The 25016-nt window shown below is 43.5% G+C and overlaps 1 protein-coding gene across 1 annotated transcript in view; it reads left to right on the top strand.

Annotated features, from left to right (window-relative positions):
• The window catches only part of ADCY1 (adenylate cyclase 1), a gene marked incomplete at its 5' end in the record, with an annotated part of 490247 nt that overhangs the window by 459668 nt on the left and 5563 nt on the right, over positions 1-25016 (top strand). Inside the window, 5 exons of the mRNA XM_081342918.1 lie at positions 4963-5079; positions 7211-7357; positions 14487-14585; positions 16615-16729; positions 17703-17827. Of these exons, the coding sequence (XP_081199044.1) occupies positions 4963-5079; positions 7211-7357; positions 14487-14585; positions 16615-16729; positions 17703-17827 (603 nt within the window). The remainder of the gene's footprint in view (positions 1-4962; positions 5080-7210; positions 7358-14486; positions 14586-16614; positions 16730-17702; positions 17828-25016) is intronic.

Here is a 25016-nt window from a genome sequence, read left to right as displayed (position 1 = left end):
CCGTTCAACAATTATTAAAATGCTATCTTTTATATATAAAATTCTAAATTCTATATTATAGGTCAAAAATAGCCACTGAATATTCTATAAGGCATCTTAACCATACATCAATTATTAAAATATTATCTTTTAATATGTCATTCCAAATTCTATAATATAGTTTGGAGTTATATTTCCTTTACAAATCTAAGAGCTAAATGTAAAATCAGTAATATAATTTTAGATATTCCCCTTAATCCATAGAAAGATATTTTTATAGTCTATCTTTAGGAATCCCAAAAGATAAACAAGCTCAGTCTTTTAAATCTAAGTCTTGCCCTCCTTTTATGCCAATCATGCTTCGCTCTTGGTATCTTTAAATTCTCAAATATATCTTCCTTTCTTCCTATACCCCTTATTTGAATCCAGGGAGCATATCCAAATGTCAGTTTTGTAAGGAACATGTCCCCTTTATAACCATTGTATTTTTGCTTTGGTAGTTCAGTTTTTGGTGGTTGATATAATATAATTAATTCTCAATATAGTGTATTTGAAGGCCTTTAGTGTCTTCACTCTTGGTGTTGCTTTCTTCAAGTGCTGTTACTTTTTGGCTTGTAAGTTTTGTAGTTGCTATTAAAGTTTGGACTTTAAGGTTTTCTGTAGGTTGCTTTTGTTGTTCTTCTATTTGGTTTTGGGTTATCTTTTCCTCATTTAAGGTCAAATTTTGATTTGGTGGCTTTAAATTGTCAGATTTTTCTTGCAGCTTAGCTTTAATTTCCTCTGTCATTGCCAAGATCATGTCCAGTATCAGTTTATAATCAAGTAGCGGGATGTATTCATCCATTTCATTGTTGTTTACAGTTAAATCTTCCACAACAGAAAAAAGAAATTTGCTTGCTGTACCAAGTTACACCACAAGATGTCATCAATAACATATAACATGCAATGTAAGAGGGTTTTTTCTTTTTCCAAATTAATATAGAACTTTTGTAGAATTAGTCCATTTTTTTAAAATTCACAGTTTAAAGAAAGAATAGGATAGTGAGTCTCCAGCAACAAATAGAAGCTTTTTAGTAAGTACAACTGAAATTGCTTAAATTCTTTGCTGCATTAATTGGATTTCTTTTGTAACTTTGAGGCTTTAAGCTTTGTTCCCAAAGTAGGTATTCGCTGTTTTCTCAAAAATAAGGAAGGAGATTTTCAGGAAAGTCCCACAGGAAGATGATTAAAGGTAAAGGTAAAAGCTCACCCAGGTCCTCCAGATTGTTTCATAGTAGTGGTAGTATTTTTGGCTTTCGTCAGGGAGCGGCTTAGTGATCGGCCATCTTTATGGCCGGTCTCTTCTTCTTTGGGCCAAAGGAGATGATCCTGGATTCCAGCAGAGGGCTGCCACCCTTCCGCGATTGCAGGGAAGTCCTTCTCTCTGTAATCACCCCTCCAGGGTGATTTTTGACCCTTTTCAGGGTCCTCCAGACAAGAAAGAAAAGGACGGCAGGAGACAGATTGTCCCTGCATGTCCGGAAGTGCCACGCCATGAACCAGAAGCCCCTGACATTATGTTTTGACCTAGGAGCAGGATGTGAGGGGTAAGAGTGGACTAGGGGTGCTGAGGGGCAGGCTTGACCACTTGGTGGCTTTGGGCTTCAGCTGTTGCTTTTGAATACCAAGTTGGTATGTAGCAAGATGTGGCAAGGTGCAAATGTGGTGTGTCTCATTAAGACCTAGTTGGACACAGGAAGGAGTTCCTCTCTTAGAAATGTGCCCCACGAGTTTTGTGTTTTGAACTGCTAGCTTTCACTGGTCAATTGCAATAGAATCTCCAAAATTGTTCATTCTAGAGATTTCAGTTTGCCAGTGTTGTTGATTTCAGGGCAACTGATGGCCTTCCTGGCAACCAACAATGTGTCCCAAGTCATTTATGGCCAAACACCCATGGAGGGCACATGTTATATCTGGTTGTCTCAGACCAGTTGAGATATGACCTGTTAGTGGAGGATGTTAATATTCATTTTTTTGGACAGATCATTCCCTGGTAGCTTTCAGCTCACTGGTATTCACTGAAGGGGAAGACAGGGCCCATTCAATTGTTCAGTTGATGAACCCAGTGGAATTTGAGAGAAAACTTTGGATTTTCGTATGGACTCTGGTGGACAGTTCAGCTATGGCTCTAGTCACTGGCTGTAGGTGGCTGTTATCTTTGGATCATATTGCTTTTATATGGCCTCTCCCTAATCACAGGATGCATCTCCATTTACTGAGCAGTTCTTGGAAATGAAGCATCAAAGGAGACACCTTGAATAAAAATAGAAGAAGACTCAAATCGATTGAACATGGGCAGCAGCTCCATATAAAGGAGTATGTCAGAATCCATTCATATTTCATTTCTAACTCTCCTCTGAGCTAAACCCAAATCTCACTTTCCCCTGGAATCTGCCATTCCCAAGGGGGAGAGGGAACAGGCATGGGGCTTTATCTAATTAAATTAAATTAAATCAAATTTATGGCTTTCACTTCCTCCCTTAAATGTAACCTTTGTTTATTCTGCCTGCCTGCTATCCATCACAATATAACCAATTGCTTTCTTAATAGGCATTCCCTCTCATCCTACGGGCAACTAGGAAAGGGAGTGGGGAGGGGAAAAATGCGACCCTCAGGGATCTGGCTTGTTTCTCTGAATGAAGCATGAGGAGGGTGGAAATGATCCTGCTGCAAATGGACTGTTATCTCTTCTTTCCTATGATGGGCTTACCACCTGGAGCTTGGCTGATCCAGAACTGAATGAATGAACTGTGATATGGGGTTTGCTTGGGGACACTTTAAAAATATCAATCTATGAGGGAATTCCTCAGATCCTGTCTATTATGCTTACTATCTCCTATTTCTTAGTAAAAGTTCCTGCTTGGAAAATCTTTTCTCCAAGAGTCCTACTTTCTTAAGATGTGGGCTGAGGTGGGTTCTGACAGAGTACCTCATGATAACAATGGTAATAAAATATCAGTATTTCTCCTGATAATCTTCAAGGAGCCCATTTAGGATGATCAATTCCCTATTGGGTAGGGAGATCCCCATAGAACATCTGTTGGACTATTTTGGAGATTATTCAAGGGAGCCTTGGTGGAGCAGTGGGCTAATGCCTCCTTAAGTAACACCAGCTGCCTGCAATTAGTGCAGGTTCGCATCCCACCAGGCTCAAGGTTGACTCAGCCTTCCATCCTTCCGAGGTAGGTAAAATGAGGACCTAGATTGTTGGGGGCAATTAAGCTGACTTTGTAATAATGCCGCTTGGGGGGGTGAAAGCCCTAATAAGCAGGCATATACATAGAATGAAGGCTACTGCTAAGCTTGTAAGCCGCCCTGAGTCTTCGGAGAAGGGCGGGATATAAATGGAATTAAAATAAAAATAAAAAATAAAAATCTAATAGATAAAGTCACTCAGATTTGCTCCATATTAGACTTTGACTGGAAAGCTGAAATGCCTGCAATATGTCCTGGTGGTCTGATCTGGGATACATTGGAATCAGAGAAGTGAACAGCTGGACCCATGCAATAGTGTTGGCCTTTTTGAGAGAGAAAGTTGTGCTTCAAGGAGCCCATTTAGGATGATCAATTCCCTATTGGGTAGGGAGATCCCCATAGAACATCTGTTGGACTATTTTGGAGATTATTCAAGGGAGCCTTGGTGGAGCAGTGGGCTAATGCCTCCTTAAGTAACACCAGCTGCCTGCAATTAGTGCAGGTTCGCATCCCACCAGGCTCAAGGTTGACTCAGCCTTCCATCCTTCCGAGGTAGGTAAAATGAGGACCTAGATTGTTGGGGGCAATTAAGCTGACTTTGTAATAATGCCGCTTGGGGGGGTGAAAGCCCTAATAAGCAGGCATATACATAGAATGAAGGCTACTGCTAAGCTTGTAAGCCGCCCTGAGTCTTCGGAGAAGGGCGGGATATAAATGGAATTAAAATAAAAATTAAAAATAAAAATCTAATAGATAAAGTCACTCAGATTTGCTCCATATTAGACTTTGACTGGAAAGCTGAAATGCCTGCAATATGTCCTGGTGGTCTGATCTGGGATACGTTGGAATCAGAGAAGTGAACAGCTGGACCCATGCAATAGTGTTGGCCTTTTTGAGAGAGAAAGTTGTGCCTACAGCTTTGAAAGAGACAGTGGTGTACCCCCTCCTTAAGAAGCTGTCTTAGACCAAATGATGTTTGGTCTATTAACCAGTCTCCAACTTTCCCTTATTGTGAAAGGTTGTTGAGAAGGTGATCAGTCTGCAGCTGAAGAGAATCCTGGGGGAAATAGATTGTCTAGACCCTTTTAAACCGATTTCAGGCCAGTTTTTAATACTGAGACAGCTTTGGTTGTCAGTGACCTGTGGTGGATCCTAGATGGTGGTGATGCTTCCATTCTTGTACCCCTCAATGTCTCAGTCTCACAACCATCAGCCATGGTATCTTTCTGAGCTTGTATATTATCCTTGAATGGGGAAGTGTAATTCCATCCAAGGTGAAATTTAGAATATCTGAAAATCTGATCAAGTGGATCTTGGACTGTCTAGATCTGTGGATATTCCAAATTTGATGTTAAATGATGTTATACTTCCCCATTCAAGGATAGTGCACAATTTTGGGGTCTTCCTTGATTCATTAATTCTGCTCAATGAGCAAATAACAGCTGTGGGCAGGAAGGTCTTGCCACAGTCACTCATGTCCTGATCACCTCATAGCTTGACTACTGCAGTGTGCTCTACATTCAGCTGCATTCAGAACACCATCTGGGAGGATTGGAATGCAGTAGTGCAGGCACTGATGGGCATGCCTCCGTATGCTCATTTGAACCTTTGCTTCACAAGTTACCAGTTTGCTTCCAGGTGCGATTCAAATTGCTGGTTGCTATCTAAAAAATGCATACATCCTTACCAGATCTGTTGATGTTTGCAGCCTTCACTGTTTAGAACATCATTTTTTTTTTCTCTTGACAGGCAGAAGAGGAGAGAGATGATATGGAGAGAGTGAAACTGGATAACAAAAGAATACTTTTCAATCTGTTGCCAGCACATGTTGCTCAGCATTTTCTTATGTCTAATCCAAGGAACATGGTAAGGAAGTTAATTATTTGTTTTTCAAGACTTCTATTAAGCCATTTCTTCAGGGCTTTAATTATAATGATATAATAATAATTACAATCATGTGGCAATGTAGTGGAATAAAAGGAATATTAAAATAAAAGACAAAGAAGTGGAAAAGATCACGAAGTAATCAGATCTGAAAATCAAAGTTAAGAGTAGATAAGAAAGATTTAAGAAAGTTGAAAGATTATTGCATAAACCATAAGCTTTGATGGCACTTAGAAAATCTGCATATTGACAAAAGTTCCATCTGTCAATTCCAAAAGGCCACACACTGCTGGGATTTTCAGGCATACAGTACTATGCTCAAATTGCTAAGCACATTGATTTGTGCTTTAGATTGTAAGCCGCCCTGAGTCTTCGGAGAAGAGCGGGATATAAATGGGATTTTAAAAAAAATACCAACCTGCAGTGATTACACATTGCTGTTTATGTAATAATTATAATAAAAGATGAAATTAAAGATTGGTTAACCAACACATACCTAATAATGAAAGACCCAACAAAAGGGGCAATACCAGGCAACTACATGCCAATTATCTGCTTACAAACATTGTTCAAATTGAGAATTGGATGTACTCTAACAACATTTAGGTGAATACTTTTTTCCATCTGAGCAGAAGGGAAACTTCCCAAAAGGCAGAGGAATAAGATCAATTCCTAATTCACAAGATTATTTTGGAAAGGTATAGAAGAAAGAAGACTAACTTAAATGTAGGTTGGACTGATTATAAGAAGGCATTTGATTCCCTTCCACATGATCAGATTAAGTACCTAGAAATAACAGGAGTCAGTAGAAAATCAGAAGATTTGTGCAAAGATCAATGTCACCATGGAAAGCAGAGTTTTATAAGGTTGATCTGATGCTGAAAAAATACTATCAAAAATGGAATTGCAGCTCAAACATTGTCTGAATATACCATCACAATATTATAATAGAATTTGGACTGGACAAATATGCCAGCCTTACCAGGGGAAATATTGTGAAAACTAGGAATCAAGATGCCACATGAAAATAACATAATGAATTAGGATAAACATCACTACAAATACCTAGACATCCTTCAGGCTAGCAACATCAAGCACACTGAAATCAAGAAGAAGGTTAGTGGTAAACTACATCATAAGAATGAAGATGATTTTAAAGTCCAAAGTCATTGGTAAAAATACCATTAACACCTGGGCAATTCCTGTCCTTAGATCCACAGCTAGAATAATTCACTGGACATTAGTAGAACTAAAAGCCCTGGTAGTAAGACCATGAAATTAATAACAGCAAATCATGTTCTTTATCCACATGGTGATGTTGACAGACTCTATTTACCAAGGAGCATAAGTGAATGTGGAATGTTGCAAGTACATCAAACAATTGAAGAAGAAGAAAAAAGGTATTGGAAGAATATCTGAAGAACAGTGAAGAAGATGCACTGAACTAGTATATCATGAACATTGTGATAAAGTACAGTTTTCCATTATGACTGTGCTTTTCCCAATGAATTAATCTCCTGTCTTTCTATTTGCATGAATAAAAATGGTCAAGCAAGAATTCCAAGCATTTGAAAAATATTGAGAAGTATTCATTCGCTCCACTATTCTGAGTAACAGAATGACATAATTAATAGCCAAGGCTTCTAAAATAGAAGAAGCCTTTCACTAAAAGTGAAGATACTGGCAATGTTAGAATATTATTAGCATCTTTTTCTAATAGGGATAAATATAATAGCTTAATACTGCAATTATTAAAATATGTATATATATAGAGAATTTATTAATTACACACACACACACAGACACACACACACACACATACACACAGAGACACAGACACACACAGACAGACAGACACACACACAAAGACACACAGACACACACACAGACACACAGACACACACCAGAAATTATCAGCGCGTTCAGACAGTTTTTAATTAAAAAAAAACATTTTGAGAGAGGTCTTCACCTTTTAAGAAGCCCATTATGCTCATTGCTTCCTGATAGCAAGGATGGGATAAATAAATTTGTCTAATTTAATCTGGATTTAATCTAATAATTTTTAGTGTGAATCCAATTCTTTATCTAATAAGGATTTAATAATTTATTACAGGACTTATATTACCAGTCATATTCACAAGTAGGAGTGATGTTTGCATCCATACCAAATTTCAATGATTTTTACATTGAACTGGATGGTAATAATATGGGAGTAGAATGTTTACGCCTGTTAAATGAAATTATAGCTGATTTTGATGAGGTAAGAGCTAATATGTCTTTACTATTGCCATTGGCTCTGTGTCTCTTTATTTCTTGGTCAAATCTCCCTAACAGGGCTGTTGTGAAGAAATAGAAGGTTACTTGAGCTACTGAATAAATTTGGAAGATGAAATTGTAATATTATGATAATTTATAAGAAAAATTAGCTGTTTAATATTAATTTCTGATAAAATGAATATATGATTCCTTAACTAGAGAATATTTTTACAGTTAAATCTGTTGAGGGGTCCTTAATTCAAAATATTTTTGTTTGATTGTTTATTGTTTTAAATATTTATATAGCTGCCCATTCTCCAGCCAACTCTGGGTGGCTCCCAATAAAAGATTAAAAGCATATAAAACCATTCTGCAAACTGTAAAACGTAGTCAGTTAAAGCACAAAATATTAAAAACAACAAAAACATGGCACCAATACATGCTAATGTGCCAACAGCTAATCTTCTCCCACTGCTTGAGGGGAAAAACCAGGTCTTTAAAGCCTTATGGAAGACTAAAAGGCTGAAGGTCTGCTGAACTTGAAGGAGCAGTTTGTTCCATAGGGCAGGGACTGCTATGGAAAAGGCATGCTTCCTAGCTCCCAGTAGAGGAACAATGGTACAAACTACAGTCTAGCTTTTGTAAACACGCATTCATCTGTTTTGGACTTAATAAAGCCCATTGAATTTAGTTTGTCAGAAAGACATAAGTACCACATTAAACCAGACTGTTTCAGACCATAAAGACTTTTGTGTAGAAACCAAGTATCCCCTTCTTGCTGTCGAAAACCTGGAGGACCTTTGACATAAATCTCTTCATCAAGATCAGCGTGTAGATAAGCTGTTTCAACATCAAACTGGAAAACTTCTAGGCCAAGGATATTTTCAGTGGCCAAGGCGATTTTCACACTCTCAGTCCGCATTGTGGGTGAATAGGTATTTGTATAGTCCTCAGGATAACGTTGAGCGAAACCCTGGGCTACAAGTCTGGCCTTGTACAACGACTCACCATTTGGCTTCTTTTTAATTCTGTAGACCCATCGAGTGCCAATAACTTTCTTGTTTGCTGGAGGGCTTGCAGGCGTAAACACTTGAAGTTTCTTTAGACTGTCCATTTCAGCCTGCATTGCCTCAAACCATTTATCTTGCTCTGATTCAGGAAGATGTTTGATTTGTGTGAACGTCTCAGGAGGAAGTGTAACATTACAAATCAAAGGTAAAAGGTGCTTTTGTTACTTGCCACGAATACCATTTTGGAGGGATTCCCTTTGTGGACCTCTTGGAACGTCTTGGAACAACCGTCCATTCTTCTTCCGTGTCGTCCTCGTCTACATCATCATCGCCAGCAGCAGCATCGGCGGCATGTGAAGACAGAACAATGGGTTGAGAAGAACTCATGGAAGGAACATTCACCTGTGCATCTTGATCATCAGGCTGTGTGGCATCAGCAGAATCATCTCTAGGAAAATAAACTCCAGGATCGTTAGAATGAACCCTGGACCAGTCAGCATCTTCCTCAAAAATAGCAGATTGTGAAATCACTACGACGTGATGAGAGTCCATGTATTTGCTCCATTTTGAATTATCATCAATACCCACAAATCTCATCCTTTTTGCTGCAGGACCCCCTTTCTTTCTTTGGGCTAAAGGAATATTGACCATAGCGTATGAACCAAAAATATGGAGATGTGAGAGGTCAGGCTTGTGTCCATATAACATGAAATAAGGGGTCTGATTTATGACACTACTCCAAGTACGGTTGATGATATGGTTGGCATATTTGATAGCCTCACCCCAGTACGGGAGACTGAGGTTAGCATCTTCAAGGAGGCAACGCATCATGGTTTGCAGAACTCCATTTCTGCGTTCTGCCACTCCATTTTGAGCCAGAGTGTAAGGAGCTGAGGTCTGGTGTAGTATCCCATTCTTACGCATCCAGTCCTGGAAACGCTGAGACATGAATTCAGCACCCACGATCACTCTGAATTCTGGCGATGCTGACTTCGAATTGGGTATAGACAAGATTGGCAAAGTCTTTAAAGATCTGAAAGGTCTCAGATTTTTCTCTCATAGGAAATACATAGCCATATCTAGAGTAATTATCAACAATTGTCAAGAAATATCTTTTACCACCAATTGTTGGTGCAAAAGGACCCACTATGTCAGTGTGTACCAAATCAAAAATGCGTGTTGACAGGCGTGTAGCGTGCTTTGGAATGGCTGCTGCTTTAGATTTGGCTTTCTTGCAGACAGCACAGTCCAAGAACATCTTACACCCCTTTAGATCCAAACCTCTAGCGAACTCTGGCATCTTCTTCAGAACACGGAAACTGGCATGACCCAATCTTCTATGCCACTTATGGATACACCTGGAATGCAAAGGTTTACCTGTTAGTGAATTCTCAACATTAGCATTTTTATTAGGAACCTCAGGCTTGCTGTGAGCAACCTGTGTCTTATTTGTCTTTTTGTTGGCTTTAGGAGCCTTTGGAGTAGCAAAAGGATCTCTCTCTGGGACATCTCTCACTGGGCCTGTGCTCTCCCTTTTTGGAACTTGTATACTTGCCTGCTCTTGCTGCTTAGACTTTGGTTTTAAGTAATAAACACCACCAATCAACATGGTTTCAGCAACAATATCTCCATCTTTAACTACATAACTTGCTTTTTCAAGATGATGTACCTGGAATTTTGACACCCTAGACAAGTGACTCTGACTAAGCAAACTACTGTTAGCTGATGGTACATAGTAAACATTGGGAATGAATGCACCGAGCTCTTCAATGTACACAGTTCCTTTTCCCATGACCTGAACAGGATGATTTGAAAAAGAGTACAGTTCACGGTTCAGGTTCAGGCTCATGCATCTCTGTGTACAGCTCTTTTCTGTAGGTAACATGTAATGCTGCTCCACTGTCCAAAGTCCAAAGTAGGCATCTGTCGTACTCTGGTTGAGGCTGTGGATCGTTGGTTAAAGCCAATGTAGCAAGTGGAGCTTGCGGATCATGCCTGGGACCACGACCACGACCTTCTCGTCCGCCTCTACCTCTGCCTCCTCTGGAATCTGTTCCTCTGGGCTGGTACATGGCGGGCGCTGGAAACCGTTGGGGACAATCCCGGGTGGCATGTCCCACACGATCGCAGATGTAGCATCTTGGCATCCTTGGAACGTAGGCTCTTCCATGGAAGGGACGCCTCACAAGAGCTCTTGATACAGGCGGTTCCCTTAAATGTGGCGCGGCTTGCATAAGTGCCTCTTCTTCAGTTAAAATTCTACATACATGATCCACTGTGCGTTGAGCAATAGGCACTTGATTAATCTTGGAAATAGCATCTTTCCATTCCTAATTCAATGAGTTAATGATAATGCTGATCATTTGAAAGTCATCAATAGGATAGCCTTTTTCACCCAGTTCTTTTATTCCTTTCATTTTAGTTAAGTGTTCTCCAATATGCTCACCAGGTTTTAATCTAGAACCATGGAACTTGGACAAAAACAAACATGTAGACTCAATGGACACAGGCCAGTAACATGCTTCTAATTGAGCCCAAATTTGTTGGGCAGTTGCATCTTGTGAAAATGTGAGCTGCAATTCAGTGTCCATGGACATCAATAACGTTGTGCATGCTCTATTATTCAAGTCCCATATGGCTGGGCAGGAGGATTAAACACCATCACATGGGTACCTTCTCTATGAAGCAGAAGTCCAACCTCACTGACCCATGCCCTGTAATTCTGTCCTGACCGCTTCAATTTTGAATTACCAGCCAGTGGTACAATAGAGGGTGCCTGTTGAGGAACATGCAATTGGGGTACTGGCTGTGCAGGTTGTGCAATTGGGACTTGGCCTGCAGGAGGCGCTGGTTGTGCAGGCTGTGCCATCCGCACGTAGCCAGCAGGGGGCACCAGTCGCGCGTGTGCCAGGGCTTGCGGCAGTTGCATTGAAGCTGCTACAAGTACTGGTGCTGGGGGTGGCTGTACTTGAGCTGCAATGCCACCCTGGCCAGCAGAAGGTGCTGGCGCTTGAGCTGCTACATTAAGTTGGCCTGCAGTTAGCACTGGCCTTTGTATTTGAGGAACCAGTGGAGGCTGCACTTGGGGTGAAGGCTGCTGTGCTCCATCTGAGACAGGAACTTTAATAGTAGCAGTATTAGTAGGCATGCTAGCTGAAGCTCCCAATGAATGAGGAGGTGTGGCAGCTTGGAGTGATGCCTGCTGAAGGGACATCTGTGAAAATGCATTCTGCATTCTCTGAAATGCATCTTGTAAAACAGATTCACAAGCAGATGGTGCTATAACATTAGATTCAGGCACCATTGTATCCTCACGTGTCATTTGACACAGCAGGCAGTCAGGCTCCAATTCGTCTGACACAAGATTCCACTGTGGGCGTGCCTCTGTCTTTGAGGAAGAAGGCAAAATGGCGATCCCTTGTGGGTGTGGCTTTGCTTGTGAAGAGGGAGGCAAAATGGCCGATTCTGAAAACTGAATGCCAGCAGAGGCTCTCCCATGCTTTTTATACCATGCTGCACACAACTTTGCGTTTTGCAGCTCCTGCTCAAAAACTTCAATTTGTTCATAATAACTTTGCAAAGCCTTCTCCTGCACAGTTCTCTCAGGGCTTGGAGGATAATACATCACTTCCTTCCCTAGTGAAGCCTTAGGTCTAGCACCAAATCTCTCATAATCAGCCTGATCCCCATGAGCAGAGGTTACTACTGGGGCATCAGCTTGAGAGTCTGTAAAAACAGAAAATGGTGAAACTGACCTTGGCTCAGAGGCTGCTTCTCCAAGACGTGTAGCCGATGCCAACGGAGTTTGTAAACTTGAAGGGAGATCTCTCTGTGAAATAGCTGCCTCCTCTTCAGCTGACTGATAACCGGCCTTCTTTCTTCTTTTCCTCGGCATATTTGCAGCAATTAATCAGAGCCCAGTGGCATAGCGTGGGGGGTGCAGGGGGGGCCGGCCGCACCGGGCGCAACATCTGGGGGGGCGCGCTCGATGGCGCCGGGATCCGGCAGGGCGGAGGCACCGGAGCCCCAGCCGGGAAGGGCCTGACGCCCCATGGCGCGCCACACACACACACACACACACAAACACACAACCACACAGCGTGACTCCTCCTTCGGGCCGCTCCGCCTTCGCTCCAGCGCTGGACGGAAGCCTTCTCTCCCTCCTCCCCCCCCCCGCAAAGGAGAAGGCGGCTCCTGAGCGTGCACAGAGCGCGGCCCTCCTGCAAGCCCGGGGCTCCGCTGCGGAGGCTCTCCCAAGGCGCTCCCGGGGTTGCCAAGGGCGGGGGGGGCGCAGCGGGGCTTGAAAGAGGGTGGATTTCCCGTGGGGGGAGGATCGCTGCAGCGTCTCTCTGGGGGTCCCTGCTCTGGAACGAAAGCTGCGTCGGCAGGTTGCTGATCCAACCATGCATCGGCGATCGGGACTGCCCCCCCGACACACGTCGCCAGCAGCGAGAGTTTCCAGCCAGGCCGGCGAATCTTTGGGGTGAGGTGCCAAAGAGAAGGAGGCGGCTTGGCTTGGATAAGCAGCGTCTGGGCAGAAAATAGGTCGGGCGCCGCAGCAAGTATGAATTCCTGGGGTTCAGCCTAAGCAGGCAAAGCTGCAGGGTGGGTTGGTTGGCTTTTCCGGCTTTGGAATAACCTTGGGAAGCTGAGGCATTGTAAGTTGGAAGTCATTGTTTGTCGCCTAACATGTTGGGTCAACCCCACGCCACATGCTAAGCCATAAACCGTGGTTGGTATCCAGGGTTTAGGACAAGATGGAGAAAACTAGCCAATTGTGGGATCATAAATCTTGATGAAGCCCATCATCGCTCCATGTGATGTATGCACTCAATCTACAAACGTAGTCCAAGCCTATTCACATCTGTTGTAAGGTCATTCTCTCGTGGGGTTTATCCTGACGTCCACTAAGAGTGGAACAAACATGCCCCATTAACCATTTTCAACGCCATGTCCTCTCTTTGTCTCATCCTAAATCACAGCTGAGGCACCTTAAAGTTGCCTTGTTTCAGTTTTAGACTAGCATTTTCCCTCTTCTCCAGAGACCCTTTTTTGCCTTGAACCTAACTCAGGGGTAGGCAACCTTGGCTCTTTTATGACTCATGGACTTCAACTCCCAGAATTCCTGAGCTAGTGGAAGAGACTCGAGTGCTAAAATCCACAGGTTAGGGGGTGCAAATTACTTGCCTTGCCCCGGGTGCTGACAACCCACGCTACGCCACTGTCAGAGCCTCCTCAGTGCCAAACTAACTGCCTGGCTAATTGCCTATCAATAAATCTTGAAAATAAAAACAAACCATCCTCAGGGACCAAATGTCGCAGAACAATTAACATTCCGACCAGAGAATGGAGAATATCAAAGAATATCAAAGAAAAGAAATCGAAAGCATATTCTATGTAAAACTTTTAATGAGAAAACAAAAGACCTAAACTGACTACATTCTCTCATCAGGCAGAAGAACAAAGTAAGGAAGTAACTGTGAGAAACTTTTTCTAGGCATGCGCACAAAACAGTTTAAAACCAAAACATAGCTGGACATAGCTGGAGTCACTATGGTTACATGATAAGATAATAACACAGGTGCAGAGCAGAAAGAGATGTACAATTAGAAATGAGCGAAGCTGGCAAAACTAAAAAAACACGCAGTGACAAAAATTATCTAGATGAAATGGAAGGAGCCATTCTGCCCCCTCCCACATCCACCCCACCCTGATTTCCAGTATATCACTCCATGGCATCTTCACAGCAGAAGACATTTGACAATGGCTTGAATTGTTCCTAACATTCTAAACTCTTCATCAATGCAGCTGCATATCTCAGAGTGAAATTATTATTAAGAGGTTGGGAAAAAAATTCAGAAACTCTCTTTCTCAATCTTATTGTATTAAACAAAAGAAGCAAAGATAAATAGGTTTTGCTTAATATTCTGAATTAGTATGCTCCTGAAATTATAACAGGCATGATCCATAATCATTTTTCACAACCACTGAAGTCTTTAGTTGATAATTGCTACAGGTATGAGGCAGTAAATAAGGATGAATGCTAAAGCAAGGGATACACACATTATTTTTTGTTATCTGAAATATTATGCAATGTTTAATATTTTTGTGTTTTAAACAAAGCTTATGGACAAAGAATATTACAAAGACATTGAAAAAATCAAGACAATTGGAAGTACATATATGGCAGCAGTGGGCCTTGTGCCAACTACAGATAGCAAGGTAAACTATCTTCCTTTGGGATGTTTTATTCAAGTAATATCACATCTGAAGTTAAGAGTTTGCTTTAAATCTGCTGAAGTGGAAACTGAATAAAACTATACAGTTTTAACTCCTGAAATCTACAAGTCAAAGACATGGCACGATCCAAAACAAATGATTTGTTAGAACCTAGAAACAAACAAGGTAATTACTAGAAGCCAGAATGGGCTTGTTTAAAAATAAATCATGCCATACATGATTGCCTTTTTTTGATAAACTAACTAAATTAGTGAATCAGAGAAATGTTGTGGACATAATATACTTAGATTTCAGCACGGCATTTGATAAAGTAGACCACAACCTACTTCTTGCTAAGATACAAAAATATGGAATAGACAGTACCAGCACTAGATGGACTTGCAATTGGCTGATCAATTACACTCAACAGGTAGTCCTCAAAGGAACTATATCTACATGGCAGGAAGCATGCAGTGGGGTACCCCAAGGTACTATCTTACACCTTGTACTCTTTAACATGTTCATACATGACCTACATAAAGAGATAAAAGGGGAACTCATCAAATTTACAGGGAGGAATAACTAATAGAGGATAGGCTCAAGATCCAGGAGGATTTTGATGGACTCGAGCATTGGGCCCTTTCCAGCAAGCTGCAGATCAGTAGCAAGAAAAGTAAGATCCTACACTTAAATGGGAAAAATAAAATGCATGGATATAGAATAGTTGATATCTGACTCAACAATAGTAACTGTGAGAAGGATCTAGGTATCCTAGTGACCACCACTTAGTTTGCTGCAGCTACAAAAAAGCCAATGCAATCCTAGGACACATCAACAGAGAGATAGCATCAGGACAATGAGAAGCAACAGTACCAATTTATACCACACTAGTAAAATAATATTTGGAATACTGCATACAGTTCTGAACACCATGATACAAAAAAAGATATTGAGACCCTAGAAAGTGTGCAGAGAAGAGCAACAATTGTTGTGGGACCTAGGTATTTCTAGCCTATCAAAGAGAATGATCAGGGGGGACATGATAACTGTCTTCCAGTACTTTGAATGGTTCTCATGAAGAAGAGGGATTAATGCACCAGGAAGCCAGAAGAAGTAATGGGTGAAAACTTGTCAAAGAGAGATTCAACATAAAAATAAGAATAAATTTTCTGATAGTAAGAGCAATTAACCAATGGAATAGCTTGCCTCCTTGGGTTGTGGGTGCTCTGTCACTGGAGATTTTCAAAAATAGACTGGATAATCATTTGACCAGGATGGTATAACGCTCATTCTTGAACAAGGTGTTGGACTTAGAAGACCTCCACATTCCCTTTCAGCCCTATGATTCTATGACTAGGTTGCTTCAAAGGAATTGGAAATTTGTAAAAACTATGAGCAAATCTATGTGACCAAAGACAAATTGTGCAGCTATAGTAGAGATGTGTTCCCTCGATGTAAAATATGGTGCTAATCTGACCCCTAAATATGTGTGTGTGTGTGTGTGTATACACAATAAATATAAATATATAATAAGTATAATACACACACACATATATGCCTTCAATCATGTTAACATTCTCAGCAAGCATTAATTAGGTCAGAGGTGATAAAGTTGCACTAAACAAAGGTCATCTAATCCAGTCATCTGTTTTCTGTAGTGGCTAAACAGACAACTATAAGAAACCAAGTGCAGAATATGAAATCAATAATTACCAATTCCTATAAAGTTCCCTTCTGAATAATTTAATCTTACTAAACATGACTAATAATTAACTGCTATTGATAAATAACTTTAAATTTTTCTAAACATCTGAATTTTCTAATCCTGGGATCCTCACTCTTCTCTACAACATTTCTAGTCTTGTGAAATTAATTCCTCCCCAAAATGAGGATTTAGCCTGTTAAATATATGTCGCCTGTATATTTATTTATATTTAAAGAGAGTCTTCATCTGTTTTAAAAACTTGATTAAATTGTGTTACATTAATCACTACAACATTATGAATGACATAAAAATCTTTTTAAAATATAGGCAAAGAAATCAATTTATTTCCATCTCAGTACACTGGCTGACTTTGCAATAGAAATGTTTGATGTTCTTGATGAAATCAACTATCAGTCCTACAACGATTTTGTTCTTCGGGTTGGTGAGTTACATTTTCAAGAATGAATTCTATGCTGTTATTGTTTCTTTCAGCATTCATAACAGAGATTTTGTAAACAAATCCTAATGTTCTGACAATATATAGCAGCTAATATTATATCTAATAGCTACATAAATAATTTTCTTCTCTAACTTGACAACTGTTAATTAATATTAAAGATGAGGAAAGTGTACGGGGATGACTGATCATAATAGAAAAAACAGTCTTGTAGAAATTGAAATTCCTTCATTCCTCATGTGGTAGAGAGACGTTTTCAGAGAGATTATGAAAATCTTTAAGAAACTATTTTTTAATCTTCAGAGAGATTTTAAAAATATATAAGCAGTAAAAAGGCACTTCCAGATACAATATGTCTGCAGTGTAAAAACCTAATATTCTCTCATTGTTCTACTTCAGTTTATGCTACCATCCCCTCCTCCTAGTCATTTTGTTACTGTTGGCACAAAGAACAGAAAAATCACCTTGTACCACCTCAGACAATTAGGTATTGGTAGTGTCCAGGTATTAAACATTCATTTCCCCACCAGGATCTCCCCAGAGATTGTCCCAAAGCAGAACTCCTCCTAAAGAAAAGCCTAAGCTTTTGGCAGCTGTAATTTTCAAGCTATTCAAAGTTAATTGAAGAAGTGTATAGGTCTTTCTTTCATACACTAGTGAGTTTTTATTAATCATTTATTTGAGGAAGTTATCTGTAAACTGCTTATGTTTCGTCACCTGGAAGCCAATAGGAGAAGAAAATCAGCATTCTTCCTCATTTCTTTTTAAAACAAGGGCACCTTAGGAATATCTTATAGATTGGATATTATTTTTCCATTTCAGCTTCTTAGTATGAAAAAGCAATTTCAATAGAATCGAAATATATCCTTTAAAAGGGATGGGTAGGGGACACAGATACTTCTTTGCCATGCCTGATGACCATTAGATTTCATTTTTAAGTATTTGGCTTCTTTTTCAGGTATTAATGTAGGCCCTGTAGTGGCAGGTGTTATTGGTGCCAGAAGACCTCAATATGATATCTGGGGTAATACTGTAAATGTTGCTAGCAGGATGGATAGTACTGGAGTGCAAGGTAAAATTCAAGTGAGTATTTTCAAAGTTATTTTATTAAGACTGATGTAATTTATAACATATCAAAGCAATGGCTTACTTCTCAGACTATAATGAAGCTCCACCTACGGAATATATATATTCCTGGATTCGCAGCTCACTTTTGAAGACCATATAGGAGCCGTGACCAGGGGGGCTTTTGCCCAGGTTCGCCTGGTGCGCCAGTTGCGACCCTACCTGGACCGAGATGCCCTACGCACAGTCACTCATGCGCTCGTGACCTCCCGTTTAGACTACTGCAACATGGGGCTGCCCTTGAGGACCACCCGGAGGCTTCAGCTGGTGCAGAATGCAGCCGCGCGAGTCGTGATGGGGGTCTCCCGATACTCCCATGTAACACCTCTACTCCGCGAGCTGCATTGGCTTCCGGTTGCCCTTCAGGTGAGATTCAAGGTGCTGGTGATGACCTATAAAGCCCTAAATGGCGAGGGTCCGGGATATTTGAGGGAACACCTGCTGCCAGCATCAAGTTCCCTTCGTCCAGTGCGCTCCCACAGGGAGGGTCTCCTCAGGGTGCCGCCGGTTAAAGATTGCCGGCGGGTAACACCCAGGGGTAGGGCCTTCTCAGTGGGTGCGCCTGCCCTGTGGAACCAGCTGCCTGCGGAGCTTAGGACTGCCCCCAACCTCCGTTCCTTCCGCCGGGACCTGAAGACCTGGCTCTTCGAGCTCTCTGGCCCAGGCTGAGAATTTTGTAATCTTAATTTTAACTGGGTTTTAATTTTCTCAGGCTTCTATTTAATCTTTTTTAATTTGATTTAACGTTTGTATTGACTTTCTTTTAAATGCCCTGTAAACCGCCCTGAGTCCTTTGGGAAAGGGTGGTATCTATATATATATATATATATTCCAGAAAATCAAGTATTTCTCACAGAAAAGTATTGCAGGAACACATGTTTTGCTATACACAGGTTTATTCCCTTTGTGTGTATTGGAACACAACAAAAAAAGGGAGGAAAAAAAGCAAATTGGACATAATGTCAAACAAAACTCCAAAAATGGGCCGGACAAAATTATTGGCACCCTTTCAAAATTGTGGGTAAATAAAATTGTTTCAAGCATATGATGCTCCTTTAAACTCACCTGGGGCAAGTAACAGGTGTGGGCAATATAAAAATCACACCTGAAAGCAGATAAAAAGGAGAGAGGTTCACTTAGTCTTTGCATTGTGTGTCTGTGTGTGCCACACTAAGCATGGACAACAGAAAGAGGAGAAGAGAACTGTCTGAGGACTTGAGAACCAAAATTGTGGACAAATATCAACAATCTCAAGGTTACAAGTCCATCTCCAGAGATCTAGATTTGCCTTTGTCCACAGTGCGCAACATTATCAAGAAGTTTGCAACCCATGGCACTGTAGCTAATCTCCCTGGTCGTGGACAGAAGAGAAAAATTGATGAAAGGTTGCAACGCAGGATAGTCCGGATGGTGGATAAGCAGCCCCAAACAAGTTCCAAAGGAATGCAAGCTGTCCTGCAGGCTCAGGGAGCATCAGTGTCAGCGCAAACTATCCGTCGACATTTAAATGAAATGAAACGCTATGGCAGGAGACCCAGGAGGACCCCACTGCTGACACAGAGACATAAAAAAGCAAGATTACAGTTTGCTAAAATGTACTTGAGTAAGCCAAAATCCTTCTGGGAAAATGTCTTGTGTACAGATGAGACCAAGATAGAGCTTTTTGGTAAAGCACATCATTCTACTGTTTACCGAAAATGAAATGAGGCCTACAAAGAAAAGAACACAGTACCTACAGTGAAATGTGGTGGAGGTTCAATGATGTTTTGGGGTTGTTTTGCTGCCTCTGGCACTGGGTGCCTTGAATGTGTGCAAGGGATCATGAAATCTGAGGATTACCAAAGGATTTTGGGTCGCACTATAGAGCCCAGTGTCAGAAAGCTGGGTTTGCATCTGAGATCTTGGGTCTTCCAGCAGGACAATGACCCCAAACATACGTCAAAAAGCACCCAGAAATGGATGGCAAGAAAGCGCTGGAGAGTTCTGAAGTGGCCAGCAATGAGTCCAGATCTGAATCCCACTGAACACCTGTGGGGAGATCTTAAAATTGCTGTTGGGAAAAGGCGTCCTTCCAATAAGAGAGACCTGGAGCAGTTTGCAAAGGAAGAGTGGTCCAAAATTCCGGGTGAGAGGTGTAAGAAGCTGATTGATGGTTATAGGAAGCGACTGATTTCAGTTATTTTTTCCAAAGGGTGTGCAACCAAATATTAAGTTAAGGGTGCCAATAATTTTGTCTGGCCCATTTTTTGAGTTTTGTTTGACATTATGTCCAATTTGCTTTTTTTTCTCCCTTTTTTGTTGTGTTCCAATACACACAAAGGGAATAAACCTGTGTATAGCAAAACATGTGTTCCTGCAATACTTTTCTGTGAGAAATACTTGATTTTCTGGAAAAATTTCTGGGGTGCCAACAATTTTGAGCATCACTGTATATATAAGCGGAAACCTGGTTAGGACCTGAGGGTGGTGTCCCTTTGGTAGATCTTTGCCCACCAGGTTTCCGGGTGCTACACAGGCCTCGGGCTCAGGGAAGAGGCCGGAGAGTGGCGGTAGCGGTGAGGGAGAACCTGTATCCGCGAGAGGCCACTGTTGTCCAAATATCCAGGTGTGAGTCTCTCCTCCTTAGATGTGGCCCTAAGGCTCAGTTGGGCTTGCTGCTAGTGTACCTTTCACCTAGTCGCGTAGCAGCAGCCCTGCCTGAGCTTCTTGTCATCCTCTCGGGACTGGTGGTTGAGTTCCCCAAAATTATGATCTTGGGTGACTTCAACTTACCATCCCTGGGGAGATCATCTGAGTTGGCTCGGGAGTTCATGGCTTCCATGATGGCCATGGACCTGACGCAGATAATCCAGGGCCCAACCCATGTAGGAGGACACATGCTCGATTTGATTTTCCTATCTGGACAGTGGTTAGATGATCTGGGTGGGGGCTCTCCAATTGTTACACCCCTGTCATGGACAGATCATCATCTCCTGCGGCTGACCTTCCGCTTTGCCACTCCCCATCATGGGGTTACTGAACCAACGAAATGGTACCGCCCCAGGCGGCTAATGGACCCTGGGCGGTTCCAAACAGCACTTGGCCCCCCACCTGCCTCCTTTGCTCATAGCTCGGCCAGTGCCATGGTGGAAGCCTGGGAAAAGGCAGCCACAGAAGCACTCGACCGAGTTGTACCCATGCGGCCCCTGACCCGTTGCAGATCCCAGTGGGCTCCATGGTTTTCTACGGAGCTCCGGGAGATGAAACGGCAGAGACGGGGCCTAGAGAGCTGTTGGAGATCCAGCCAATCCGAATCCGACCGATCGCGACTAAGGTCCTTTACGAGGTCTTATCTCGCGGTGCTAAGGAGGGCAAGGTCTAATTACTTTGCTGCCCTTATCGCATCCGCAGATAATCGCCCGACCGCCCTGTTTAGGGTGACCCACTCCCTCCTTAATCTAGAGGTGAAGGAGGATCCCTTGCAGGGTCGTGCTGAGGAATTTAGCCAACATCTGCTGGACAAAATCGCTCGGATCCGGACCAGTCTGGATTCCAACTGGGCAGAGTCTGACGATGAGAACATGGACAGTCTTGTTGATGTTATCTGGGAAGAGTTCGAACCTGTGACTCTGGATGAGGTAGAAAGGATCATGAGGAAGCTAAGCTCCACTACATCCTTATTGGACCCGTGCCCCTCCTGGCTGGTTTATGCGGCTCGGGATGGGACACGAGGCTGGATCCATGCAGTGGTAACTGCTTCATTGAAAGAGGGCAGTTTCCCCGCAGCCTTGAAAGAAGCAGTGGTGAGACCCCTCCTCAAAAAGCCTTCCCTGGACCCAGCTGTTTTAAACAACTTTCGCCCGGTCTCCAACCTTCGCTTTCTTGCGAAGGTTGTTGAGAGCATAGTGGCGCATCAGCTTCCTCTGTTCCTTGAAGATACTGATTATCTAGACCCATACCAATCGGGTTTCAGGCCCGGACACAGCACGGAGACGGCATTGGTCGCTCTGATGAATGATCTCTGGCGGGCTCGGGACAGGGGTCATTCCTCTGTCCTGGTCCTATTAGACCTCTCTGCGGCTTTTGATACCATCGACCATGGTATCTTACTGCGGCGTCTCAGGAGATTGGGAGTGGGAGGCACTGTTCTTCAGTGGTTCTCCTCCTACCTTCTGGAATGTTCACAGTGGGTGTTGGCGGGTGACCAGAGATCGACCCCGAGGCCTCTCATTTATGGAGTTCCTCAGGGGTCGGTCCTCTCACCTCCTGTTTAACATCTATATGAAGCCGCTAGGTGAGATCATCCGTGGTTTTGGAGTGGGTTATCATCAGTATGCTGATGACACCCAGCTTTTCATCTCGACCCCAAACCACATCAGTGATGCCCTCGACGTGATGTCCCATTGCCTGGAAGCGGTCCGGGAATGGATGGGGAGGAACAGGCTTCAACTCAACCCGGACAAGACTGAACGGCTGTACATACCGGCATGTCAGGATATTCAGATTATTCCATCTCTTAATATCGGGGGCGAGTTATTACCCCCCATAGATAAGGCTCGCAATCTGGGTGTCCTCTTAGATTCACAGCTCTTCTTAGAAGATCATATAGGAGCTGTGACTAGAGGGGCCTTTGCCCAGGTTCGTCTGGTGCGCCAGCTGCGACCCTATCTGGACCTGGATGCCTTGCGTACAGTCACCCATGCACTTGTGACCTCTCGTCTTGACTACTGCAACGCTCTTTACATGGGGCTGCCCTTGAGAACCACTCGGAAGCTTCAGCTGGTGCAGAGTGCAGCTGCACGAGTGCTTTTGGGGGTCTCCCGATACTCCCATATTACACCTCTGTTCCGTGAGCTGCACTGGCTTCCAGTTGCCTTCCGGGTGAAATTCAAGGTGCTAGTGATGACATACAAAGCCCTACATGGCATGGGTCCGGATTACCTACGGGAGCACCTACTGCCAGCGTCAACATCCCTCCGTCCTGTGCGCTCCCACAGAGAGGGCCTCCTCAGGGTGCCACCGGTCAGAGAATGTCGGCTGGTGAAAAAAACATAATTTAAAAAACCATAATTTATTTATTAATTATTTATTTATTATGGGACTTATATGCCGCCCTATCTCCCAGAGGACTCAGGGCGGCTAACAACAATAAAAAACCAACAGTACAAAAGTTAAGAAAAAAATTAAATAACAGCCCCAAATATTAATTACACAGTTAAAATTAAAACTTTTAAAAACCCATCATCAATCCAGGTCAGCCTGATGGAAAAGGAACGTCTTGAGGTCGCGGCGAAAGGACCGGAGGTCCGGGGCCATCCGAAGCTCAAGGGGGAGTTGATTCCAAAGGGCTGGCGCTCCCACAGAGAAGGCCCTCCCCCTGGGGGTCGCCAGCCGACATTGTCTGGCCGACGGCACCCTGAGGAGGCCCTCTCTGTGTGAGCGCACTGGGCGATGGGAAGTCGTCCCCGGCAGCAGACGGTCCTGCAGATATCCCGGGCCTAAGCCATGTAGGGCTTTAAAGGTAAGTACCAGCACCTTAAATCTCACCCGGAAGACAACCGGTAACCAATGCAGCTCACACAGGAGGGGTGTAATATGGGAGTATCGGGATGCTCCCATCACTACCCGCGCGGCCGCATTCTGCACCAGCTGGAGCCTCCGGGTGGTCTTCAAGGGCAGCCCCATGTAGAGAGCATTGCAGTAATCTATCTGAGAGGTAACGAGTGCATGAGTGACCGTACGTAGGGCATCTCGGTCCAGATAGGGGCGCAACTGGCGCACCAGGCGAACCTGGGCGAATGCCCTCCAATATGATCTTCAAAACTGAGTAGAGAATCCAGGAGGACGCCTAAATTGCGCGCCCTATCAACGGGAGGCAACACCTCTCCCCCCATAACCAAAGATGGAACCTCTTGGACAAGACGAGATGCCGATACGTAAAGCCACTCAGTCTTGGCCGGGTTGAGCTGGAGCCTGTTCTTCCCCATCCAAATCCGTACCGCTTCCAGGCAACGGGACATCACATCGAGGGCATCACTGGCTTGGTTCGGGGTGGAGATAAAGAGCTGGGTATCATCGGCATATTGATGATACCTCACCCCGAAACCACGGATGATCTCACCCAGCGGCTTCATGTAGATGTTGAACAGGAGAGGCGAGAGTACCAACCCCTGAGGCACCCCACAACTAAGGGGCCTAGGGGCTGACCTCTGCCCTCCCATCAACACCGTCTGCGAATGGCCCGAGTGGTAGGAGGAGAACCACCGTAAAACGGTGCCTCCCACTCCCAACCCCGCCAGACGTTGCAGCAAGATACCATGGTCGATGGTATCAAAAGCCGCTGAGAGATCTAAAAGGACCAGGACAGAGGAATAACCCCTGTCTCGGGCCCACCAGAGATCATCCACCAGTGCGACCAATGCCATCTCCGTGCTGTACCCGGGCCTGAAACCCGATTGGTATGGATCCAGATACTCAGTTTCCTTCAGGACCAAAGGGAGCTGCCATGCCACCACGCTCTCAACAACCTTCGCAAGAAAGTGAAGGTTGGAGACAGGACGAAAGTTGTTTAGAATAGCTGGATCCAAGGCAGGTTTCTTGAGGGAGGGGCCTCACCACCGCCTCCTTCAAGGTGGCAGGGAAGCACCCCTCACTCAAGGAAGCATTTATAACTGCCAGGAGCCAGCCTCGTGTAACCTCCCGGGCCGCATAAACCAGCCAGGAGGGACACGGGTCCAACAAACATGTGGCAGCACTTAATTTCCCCATGATCCTGTCCACTTCATCCGGAGTCACAGGATCAAACTCTTCCCAAATATTATCGGCCAAACCCATCGTTTCCCCTTCGTCAGACACTGCCCAGTCGGAGTCCAAGCCAGCCCGAATCTGAGTGATTTTATCCACCAGATACTCACTAAACTCCTCGGCCCGTCCCTGCAAGGGGTCCTCTCCCATCCCCTGATTTAAGAGGGAACGGGTCACCCTAAACAGGGCGGCCGGGCGGTTATCTGCAGATGCAATGAGGGTGGCGAAGTAAGCACGCTTCGCCACCTCCATTGCCACAAGATAAGATCTAGAAAAGGATCTTAACTGTGTTCGGTCAGACTCAGACTGACTGGACCTCCAAATGCTCTCTAGGCCCCTTCTCCGGCGCTTCATCTCCCGCAGG

This window comes from Vipera berus (genome assembly GCF_964194415.1).
Source record: "Vipera berus genome assembly, chromosome: Z".
Classification (NCBI taxonomy): Eukaryota; Metazoa; Chordata; class Lepidosauria; order Squamata; family Viperidae; genus Vipera; species Vipera berus.
The sequence above is the reverse complement of the archived record's forward strand: the minus strand, read 5'-3'. Positions and strand labels throughout refer to the sequence as shown.